The sequence below is a fragment of the Vigna unguiculata genome, chromosome 5, assembly GCF_037176805.1.
Source record: "Vigna unguiculata cultivar grain cowpea cultivar isolate G323 ecotype 2 chromosome 5, ASM3717680v1, whole genome shotgun sequence".
Taxonomy (NCBI): Eukaryota; Viridiplantae; Streptophyta; class Magnoliopsida; order Fabales; family Fabaceae; genus Vigna; species Vigna unguiculata.
The window spans coordinates 19,653,861-19,664,171 of record NC_140796.1 but is presented as its reverse complement, the minus strand read 5'-3'; the positions used below and the strand labels follow the sequence as shown (position 1 = coordinate 19,664,171).

The 10,311-nt window shown below is 37.3% G+C and overlaps 1 protein-coding gene across 2 annotated transcripts; it reads left to right on the top strand.

Annotated features, from left to right (window-relative positions):
- The first annotated feature begins 874 nt into the window (after window positions 1-874).
- On the top strand, window positions 875-9,889 carry LOC114184279 (eukaryotic translation initiation factor 4G-like). Of its 2 annotated transcripts, none has more exons than XM_028071569.2 (10): window positions 875-1,124; window positions 1,233-1,503; window positions 1,814-1,953; window positions 2,142-2,291; window positions 2,433-2,497; window positions 2,607-2,663; window positions 2,966-4,342; window positions 4,447-7,433; window positions 9,024-9,218; window positions 9,306-9,889. In XM_028071569.2, the coding sequence occupies exons 2-10, from the start codon at window positions 1,337-1,339 to the stop codon at window positions 9,634-9,636; spliced, it is 5,469 nt and encodes a 1,822-aa protein (XP_027927370.2). In that variant the 5' UTR covers window positions 875-1,124; window positions 1,233-1,336; the 3' UTR covers window positions 9,637-9,889. The 2 variants fall into 2 exon arrangements, with proteins under 2 accessions (XP_027927370.2, XP_027927369.2); XM_028071568.2 differs by having other exon boundaries at window positions 2,430-2,497.
- The last annotated feature ends 422 nt before the right edge of the window (window positions 9,890-10,311 follow it).

The window sequence follows — 10,311 nt, the reverse complement described above, 5'->3', positions numbered from 1 at the left end:
TGATTTTCTTTTATTTTTTAAATAAATATTTGCTTATATTATAATTTTAATAAATAACACTTAATAATCTAATATTTTTAATAAATTGATACGTACTTTCCTTAATTTAATTAAAAATATCATATTCATTAAAAAATAATCTTTAAAAATTAAAAATTTGTTATGAACAATTTTTTTTTTAAATATTTCTTTTCAAATAAAAAAGAAAATCATTTTATGAAAAAACATAAAAAAATGTGTATAACTTATTAAATTACTTGGTAACGTAAATGTATATTTAAGATATGAATATCATTTAATATAATTATTATAATGAGCTCTTTAGCGAAATTATATAGTAAGGCTTTTAACTAATTATTTTAAATTATTATAATGAGGTCTTTAGCGAAATTATATTAACATACGAGGGAGGATATACATTTACTTTAAAAGTTTTCAATAGTATAAGAATAAAAATACTTTAATTATGAATAAATTATTATCAATTAAAATCTATAAAATTTGACATAAGAATTGGAATAAATGTAGATTTTAATATTATATACTACCTGTATTATTTGTATTATGCGGTGTAAGATTACTTATACAGTGAAGTAATTAAATATTATTTTTGAATAAATTTAAAAGAATTATGATAAACATAACAAATCGGGGTTAGTTTGTTATAATGTATTATGAAATGTGTTGTAAATTTAAGAAACATAATATTAAAGATTAGATTTGTTTAGAAAGGTGGATTTTTGTTTTATTTATTTGATTTGAGAAAGTGAATGAAGAAAGGAATTTGAAGGAGAGGAGGGTATCTATGATCTATCTCACCAAAAGCGCGAGCGAGGCGTTTATGAAGTGATCTCCTAAAAAACCTACCCCTTCTTTTGACCACTCTCTTAAGCCTCACTCTTAGGACGAGTTTTTTCGTTTTTGTTACCACGCTTTCGCACACTACCCTCTCTCTTTCTCTCTCTTCCTCTTTCTCTCTCTCTTCTCTTCCCAAATCGCCCTTTCCCTTCTTCTATCCATCGGTCTCAGATACACGCACCACTGCGAAGCACCATCCACCGAATAATAACAACACAAAGGGAAAAAAGGAAAACATAAAGAAACCCTAATTGCACACTCTTCAGGTGCCTCACTCTCTCACCCAACTAACCTCACTTTTTTCATCTTCTTCCTCGTACGGGCTTTCTTTGCTTGCGTGCGATGATGACGTGGATCTGCTTGTTTCGTTGCAGGGGAAATTGAGGAGGAAAAATTTATATTTTTTCCTCTCTTTTTGTGTTTTTTGTTTTTTTTTTTTCAAGAAACTTTGATTTTGAGGAATTAAGGGTTGGGATTTATGTCCTTCAATCAATCAAAGTCCGAGAAGAGCGACGCTGTGTACCGAAAATCCGGGCGATCCGCCAGCTTCAATCAGCAGCGAGGCTCCTCCGGCGGTGCGTACGGCAGGGGCGGAGGCGGCGGTGGCGGCGCTGGGCCTTCTCCGTCGCTCTCCTCTAACCGGAGGTGAGTTTGGTAGGGTTTGCAATTTTGAGGTTTTCTTCCTATTTGATTCTATTTTTTCTTTCTTTCTGAACTTTTGCCTGTTTTCATAGGTGTTGGGATTGCGATTTTTATTTATTTATTTATTTGTTTTATTTCGTGTTGGGGAGGGTTGTTTTCAGTGCGAGGTGGTATGGGTTGAAATTGGGTTTCTTGCTCGGTGACCTAGGGTTATATGATTTGCTTGTGTTTTCCCTTTAACCGTTATAAGTGCCGTGCTTTTGTTGTTTATTTTGTTTCTGTTCTGTTATTGATATATTGTTGCCTGTGTTAGTTTTAACAAGAAGTCTAATAACAATGCACAAGGTGGGCAATCTAGGGTAAACCCTGCACTGGTGAATTCGGCTGAGTCTAATAGCAGTTATGCAGCCCGGACTGTACCAAACGGTTCCCACGTACAGCCACAGATTCATGGTAAGTTTGATGTAAATATGTCTTTTTGAGAATTGGTTCTTCGCTTAGTTGGTTTTTGAGTGCAGTGGTATGTTGTTGAGGGGAATTATATGCACATTGCAATTGGCAATGTAAGCGGATTTCATGTATTTATTTGAGTTCTTGATATTCTTTTATGGACGCGATCCACTTGTTATATTTTGTTATAGGAGTATCTGATGCGCCAGTTACAAATGCAACTGCCAAGCCATTTGAATCGTCAGCTGTGCAAAGGAGCACCAGAGCTGTTCCAAAAGCTCCTACCTCTCAACCTCCCTCCATGAGTTCTGATCCAGCAGCTCCTACAACTCCTGCAAAGGGTATGTCACCCTTTGTAAAAAATTTTATGCTGTCCATTAAGTACAGACAATTAAAATAAGATTTAATCTGAATTGTAGTTTAGGGTCATAGTAAAGTAATCTGATTTGTGAGAATGATTTGAATTTTGTATGTCCCAGCAGATGCATCTAAGGCATTTCCTTTCCAATTTGGATCCATCAGTCCTGGCTTTATGAATGGGATGGCTGTAAGTTTAATATCTACTAATTGCTCACTTTCCTCCTGGAGTAAACTTTTGTTCAGTACATAGCTCCTGTAACTATAGGGGATTAATCATGTTTTGCTATTATACACAGATTCCTGCTCGCACAAGCTCAGCTCCTCCTAATATAGACGAGCAGAAGCGGGATCAGGTTTGCATTTTATTCTCTGATCCTTCTACTTCCTTGTTTATATGTACAACAATATAGATATAAATTTGCTGCCGCTGCTGCCTAACACTTCAGAAGGAAAGGGGGTGTAATTGATGTCACTGACATCAACTCCTTCTCTGTCTTAGAAAGTTCATTATGAATTCCTTTTTCAAAAATTATAATCTGAAAAGTGGGTGCATGCGTCTATGTTTTAGTACTCAGTCTATTGAAGTTGTCTTCATGTCTTCATGTTTGCATACTAATTCAAGCATTTGTTTGGTGTATAATTTCATGAAACTCAGGCACGACATGATTCTTTTAGACCTGCACCCTCAGTGCCAACACCTCCTGTTCCAAAGCAGCAGGCAGCGAAGAAGGATACAGGTGTTACTGACCAATCTAATACTGGGGAGACTCATACTGGGACTAGGGCAAAAAAGGATACTCAAGTGTCACAATTACCCCCAGCAAGCCAGATGCAGAAGCCTTCTGTCATTCCTTTAACTGGAATTTCAATGCCAATGCCATACCACCAGTCACAGGCATCTGTACACTTTGGTGGTCCTAATCCACAGATTCAATCTCAAGGTATGTCATCAGCACCTCTTCAGATGCCCTTGCCAATGCCATTGCCGATTGGAAGTGCCACACAAGTGCAACAACCGGTTTTTGTTCCAAACCTTCAACCTCATCCTATCCATCCTCAAGGAATCATGCATCAAGGCCAAAACATGGGTTTCACTCCTCAAATTGGCCCTCAGTTGTCCCATCAGTTAGGCAACATGGGTATTGGAATTGGCCCACAATATCCACCACAGCAAGGAGGAAAGTTTGCTGGTCCTCGTAAAACTACTCCTGTCAAGATAACCCATCCCGAGACACATGAAGAGCTAAGACTTGATAAAAGGGCAGATGCATATTCAGATGGTGGGTCATCTGGTGTGAGGCCTCATTCTGGTATGGCTTCTCAATCTCAGCCTGCCCAGCAATTTGCAGCTTCTCATCCTATTAGTTACTATCCATCAAGCTCATATGGTACCAATTCTCTCTTTTATCCAACTGCTAGTTCTCTTCCATTAACAAGTAGCCAGATAACACCTAATTCCCAGCCATCCAGATTTAATTATGCTGTGAGCCATGGTCCGCAGAATGTTAGTTTTGTAAATTCATCATCTCATAGTTCTCTGCCTGTTAATAAAGCTGGCACTCCTATTGCTGGAAATGCTGAACCGCCTAATCCAGAATTTTCTCGCGATGTGCATAGTGCAATCTTATCTGCTCCATCAGGAGTAACCTCTGTGTCAATTAAACCAAGTGGTGGATCTGGTGTTACGGATTCTTTTGCCAATTCCAGTACCCAAAAGAGTGTAGCTCCCAGTTCTTCATTAACACCCGGTGATGCTTTCTCTTCTGCACAACTAAAAGGGTCTGAAATAGCTGAAGTATCTTCCCAGCAGTCTAAGTTATCCACTGATTCACCAGTTTTGAGCTCATTTCCAAATCTATCTTCTGCAAAGCCTGCATCAGCTTCCTTGTTGCTTTCTACATCTGGTGTCTCTGAAGATTCTGTTTCAGTTATACCTAATAATGAGGGCAGAAAGAAGGAATCTGTTAGTAGGTCAAATTCTTTGAAGGATAATCAGAAGATGATACAGAAGAAAGGGCAATCACAGCATCAGGTACGTAAGTTAAATTTTGTTAAAAACATATTTTTCCTCATTTGCTTTGACTTGCTTCAATTGTGAACATTCCCTTGCCTTTTTTTTTTTTCTCTTTCTTACAGGTTCCTGTGCAATCGGTTCCCATGGTTAATGTGCCTTCCCAAGCTGTTACTGGTGGTATACCTGATGAGGTTTCTGAAACTGTGGGAACTGGGACAAATGATTCTGCAGTAATTACGAGTGAAAATCTCTCAACTGCAGCTTCAGACTTGTTATCGGCTACTAGTGGCAGCATGCCTTACGCTGTTGAAATGAAAACTAATGATTCTACACAAGTGTCAACTCATGCTTCAGCCGAAGGATCTTCCATGGTGGTGGATGATTTTAACAATCTTAAGAGTGCTGAGCTAGATGAACTGTCTCAACAGGATAAAGTATTGCAGTCAAATATCATGGAAGTAGTGGCTAAAACAGAAAACTTGTCTCTTGAAGGATGTAAACAAGATGTCAGTGTTGGTGGAACAGAATTAAAACAAACTAAACAGGGTGACGTAAAGCTAAACACTGAGGCTGTAGCCTTGAGATCTGCGCATCCAGGACAGGATGGATCTACAAGTTGTAGTGCAGGATATGATGGGACGGCTGATAATACTGCTTTGGATAGGAAAGATGTTTCCTTGATCAGAAATGACAGTGTAATTAGTAATGATGCTGTTTCTACAAATTCTAGCATATCAGATCAGCAGTCTGCTGATAACATAGAAACATCTTCAAAACATTTGAAGGATGGTTCAGACAGTACTGGCAGTGGTGCAGTGTCTCTTCCAGCATCAGTTATCAAGGACAAACTGGTTTCAGAGCCTAGTAAGGTGAAACCTACATCAAAGGGTAAGAAGAAAAGAAAAGAAATTCTTCTGAAGGCTGATGCTGCTGGGTCAACATCTGATCTTTATAATGCATACAAGGGACCTGAGGAAAAGAAAGAATCTATGATAAGTGCAGAGAAAACTGAAAGTGATTCTGCTTCTGGAAATTTAGAGCAGTTGCCTACTGAGGTTGCACAGTCAGATGATGTAGCAAACAAGCAATCTAAGCAGAGTAAAGCTGAACTGGATGATTGGGAGGATGCTGCTGACATGTCTACGCCAAAACTTGAAGTTTTAGATGAAACTGAACATGTTAGTGAAGGAACTGCAGTTACTGGCAAAAAGTACTCTAGAGATTTCCTTTTGAAATTTTCAGAGCAATGCATGGACCTTCCTGAAGGATTTGAAATCACGGCTGACATAGCTGAGGTTCTGATGAATCCTAATTTTAGTTCTCATGTAACTGAACGTGATTCACCTTCTACTGGAAGAATTATTGATAGGTCAGGCAGCATGTCTCGTCGTGGGAGTGGTATTATTGAGGAAGACAAATGGAGTAAAGGTTCCAATGCATATCATTCTGGTATGCGTTTGGATGGTGTTGGTGGTAATGCAGGGTTTCGTACTGGCCAAGGAGGCAATTTTGGTGTTTTAAGGAATCCACGCACACAGACACCTGTGCAATATGCTGGAGGGATTCTTTCTGGTCCAATGCAATCCATGGTAAATCAGGGAGGAATGCAAAGAAATAGCCCTGATGGAGAAAGGTGGCAACGTGCTACAAACTTCCAGCAGAGGGGTTTGATTCCATCTCCACAAACTCCTTTACAGATGATGCACAAAGCTGAGAAGAAGTATGAGGTGGGTAAAGTGACTGATGAGGAAGAGGCGAAGCAGAGGCAGTTGAAGGGCATATTAAACAAATTAACTCCTCAGAATTTTGAGAAGCTTTTTGATCAGGTCAGAGCAGTTAATATTGACAATGATGTCACTCTCAATGGTGTCATCTCACAAATATTTGAAAAGGCCTTGATGGAGCCTACCTTCTGTGAAATGTATGCCAATTTCTGTTTTCATCTGGCTGCTGCATTGCCGGATCTCAGTCAAGACAATGAAAAGATAACTTTTAAGAGACTATTGTTAAACAAGTGCCAAGAAGAATTTGAAAGGGGTGAAAGAGAGCAAGAAGAAGCTAATAAGGCTGATGAAGGTGAGGTCAAGCTGTCTAATGAGGAAAGAGAAGAAAAACGAACCAAGGCAAGGAGACGCATGTTGGGTAATATTAGATTGATTGGAGAACTATATAAGAAGAAAATGTTGACAGAGAGGATAATGCATTCATGCATCAAGAAGCTATTGGGTCAATATCAGGATCCAGATGAAGAAGATATTGAAGCTTTGTGCAAATTGATGAGTACGATTGGGGAGATGATTGACCATCCCAAAGCCAAAGAACATATGGATGTATATTTTGACATGATGAGATCACTGTCAAACAACATGAATTTATCTTCTAGGGTGAGGTTCATGCTGAAGGATGTAATTGATTTGAGAAAGAATAAATGGCAACAAAGAAGAAAAGTTGAAGGTCCAAAGAAGATTGAGGAGGTTCACAGAGATGCTTCTCAAGAGAGATTGGCCCAAGCTGGTAGGTTGGGTCGTGGTCCAGGCAACAATCCACCTAGAAGAATGCCTATGGATTTTGGTCCAAGAGGGTCATCTATGTTATCTCCTAATGCTCAGATGGGTGGTCTTCGTGGATTGCCTTCTCCAGCACGTGGTTATGGTTCCCAGGATGCTCGTATTGATGAACGGCAAACTTATGAGGCTAGGACATTATCAGTTCCCTTACCACAAAGACCTTTAGGTGATGAATCAATAACGTTGGGACCAATGGGTGGTCTTGCCAGAGGAATGTCCATTAGAGGTCCACCTGCAGTTTCAAGTTCAACTGGTCTTAATGGTTATAATAATTTGTCAGAGCGCACTTCATACAGCTCTAGGGATGATCCCGCATCAAGATATACTCCAGATAGATTTTCTGGTTCTACTTACGATCAACCTAGTGCTCAAGATCATAATGTGAATTATGCGAACAGGGACATGAGAAATGCGAATAGGATTCCTGAAAAACCTGTTGTAACTTCGCCACCTGCCAGAACACAAGGGACAGCAGTCTCCCAAAATATTAGCCCAGATCGATTACAGGACATGTCCATGTTAGCAATCAGAGAATACTACAGGTACTGTTTCTCTTTATGGTGTTTTTAATCCATTTGTTTCAGCTTGTTAGGCCAATTGTGCTTTTTCTTTGAGAAACACAATTTATAATTTAGTATTAATCATTTAATTATAACTCCCATATAAGCAGTTTTTTTTTTTGGTTCTCACTTGAAAGCACCCTATTTTTCAGTAAGACAGAATATTCCCGTTAGATGAAGGATTTGATTTGTTGGTTGATATTGTGTCTTTTATTGTTTTGCTTCATGTAAATGCATTGTTTTCAAAGCATATTACAAAACTGATTTTAAAAGGGTTAAAATTGTGACATTGATATTATTTGTACATTTTTAAGAAATGAAATTTATGCCAAGTTTGTAAATGTGAAGAAAAATATGTATATGAATTTGATGTATACATCAATTTTTATTAGCTATATAAATGTAAAGTTAAAATAGATGACTTTATGTTTTATTTGTTTCTAATTTCTTTGGCCTGATTAGTAAATGCCATTTGAAAAATCCCTTCATTACTTTGGATGCACGTGACGAGTGCAAAGTGATGACCAAACAATCGGGTTTAGTTTTCACTCCTAAAAAAGATATTCTTCTATAGTTTTGAACCCCTGACTTTTATAGTTGTGATTATTATTTTTTATGGTGCGGACTTGCAGTATGTTAAATGGATTCTGTTTGCTTTATTGGGAAATGTTTTGATGATTCGATTAATTTATCATGTTTGGTCTATAATTATTTTTTCCAACCGTGTAAAGATCTTGACATCGCTTCATCTTTTTATCCACATGGGGCAAAGTGATGACCATACCATGGGTTTTAATTTTGTTTCTACCTGCTTTTATTTGTATTCCTTTGGGGATTTAAACTGTTTTTGTTGCTACTGCTAGAATCACTTCAAATTGTTATTTTTCTGCAACATACGGTTAATGGTGAAAATTGTTCAAAATATAGATTCACCCTTTAAGCTTGTAATCATAGTTTGTTATTAAAACCTTATGATTCACAATTGAAATCCTAGGATTTGGTTATTTTTTCATTTGTACTGTGAGATGTACATCGATGACTTCTATACCTTATGATTCACAATTCAAATCCTAGGATTTGGTTATTTTTTTCATTTGTATTGTGAGATGTATATCAATGACTTCTATACAGTAAGAAGTTACATGAATTGGATTTGTGCAATTTATATCCCTGACACAAATCACGCCATTTAGTGATAAATGGGAAAACTGTATAAAGCTTAAATTGTTAAAGGATATTTAAGTAACACTTACTCTATTTGGCTATCTCTTTGTTTTGTTCCACGTGTCTAAAATAACTCAGATGTATCTAATAATTTGTTTTACAAGACTTATGGTTTAGCTGCTTTATTTAGTTTTTGGACATTTAACACTACATTGTATAATATCTATAAGTAAATTTTCATTGTCTTTGAATATTACGGTTCATTACAAATTATGTTTCATGATTAAAAAATTAGCTTGAAGATTCATTGTTGAATAAGCCTTTTTTAAGCATTTTCCCAAATAATCTTATTTCCAAGTTATTTTGTCTTGTTTGGTATTCTTCTGACTGTTTGATTGTTCAATCCAGTGCGAGAGATGTGAATGAAGTTGTTCTATGTATCAAAGATCTGAACTCTCCAAGCTTTCATGCTTCCATGGTTTCTCTTTGGGTGACAGACTCTTTCGAGAGAAAGGACACCGAGAGAGATCTTTTGGCCCAGCTGCTTGTGAAGCTTGTGAAATCTCAGGATGGACCCTTGGGTCAAGCCCAGCTCATCAAAGGGTAAGATTTTTTTTATTTATGATAGTGTGATGACTAGTATTTGTAAATAAAATAAATTGTTACTGATTAACATTTTGTTTTGGGTAGGTTTGAATCTGTTCTTAGTACTTTGGAAGATGCGGTTAATGATGCCCCCAAAGCACCGGAGTTTCTTGGCCGTGTATTTGCCAAAGCTATAACAGAGCATGTAGTCTCTTTGAACGAGATTGGGCAGTTAATACATGAGGGTGGAGAGGAACCGGGGAGCCTATTAGAAGCTGGGCTTGCAGCTGATGTTCTTGGAAGCACCTTGGAGGTAATAAAAATGGAGAAGGGTGATGCTGTTTTGAGTGATATCTGTGCCAGTTCCAACTTGCGGTTGGAGACCTTCCGGCCGCCGGAACCTCTTACATCAAGGAAGTTAGAAAAATTTATTTAGGGGATAGAGGAAAATATTTATTTATGTCTAGTGCTAATAGGATGTTCAAATTTTCAGAAATGGTTCTCCATGGAGGTGGGTGGGGAGATTTTATGTTCGGATTTCTGTCTAAATATTATTTCTGCCATATCTTCACTGCAATTATAAAATGCTTCAGTTAAGCGTCTCAAAATTTTAGGCCGAATGTGAGGGGTTTGGTTTATTTTTGTATCATTCAACTGTCCATCAAAATATACTGCCATATTCATCTGCATCGCGTCCATGTTCATAGGTAGATTCCTAGTTTAGTAAAAGTCTTATGTAAATGGGACATGTTTTAAAATATTACCTCACCATTTTTTTCCTTTGTAGCTTCCGTAATGGGAGAAGTATGTGATGCTCTTCTCTGTTGACTAAGTTGAAAAACCCAAAACATTATTACATGGCCATTAATGGCTGAAAGATTTTACATTCAAATTTAATGGTGTGATAAATATCTGATTATTATAGGAATGTATGTGTATATCTAGATGTAAATATCTGCTTGTGTTATATTGGAACCTAATGTGATGGTCAACTGCAATTATCGTTCTAACTATTAATTTTTAATTAGAAGTTATTATTAGAGCAAATAAAAATGCACTTTCGCAATGTTTATTGTAATTACACATCTACCCCTCTTATCTATACTAAGAT

Bases quoted from the DNA above. Each gene is read 5' to 3' on its own strand.
- LOC114184279 (XM_028071568.2), top strand. From the start codon at position 1,337: ATGTCCTTCAATCAATCAAAGTCCGAGAAGAGCGACGCTGTGTACCGA. The intron at 1,504-1,813 runs GTGAGTTTGGTA...TGCCTGTGTTAG, and splicing joins TCGCTCTCCTCTAACCGGAG to TTTTAACAAGAAGTCTAATA. The intron at 2,664-2,965 runs GTTTGCATTTTA...CATGAAACTCAG, and splicing joins ACGAGCAGAAGCGGGATCAG to GCACGACATGATTCTTTTAG.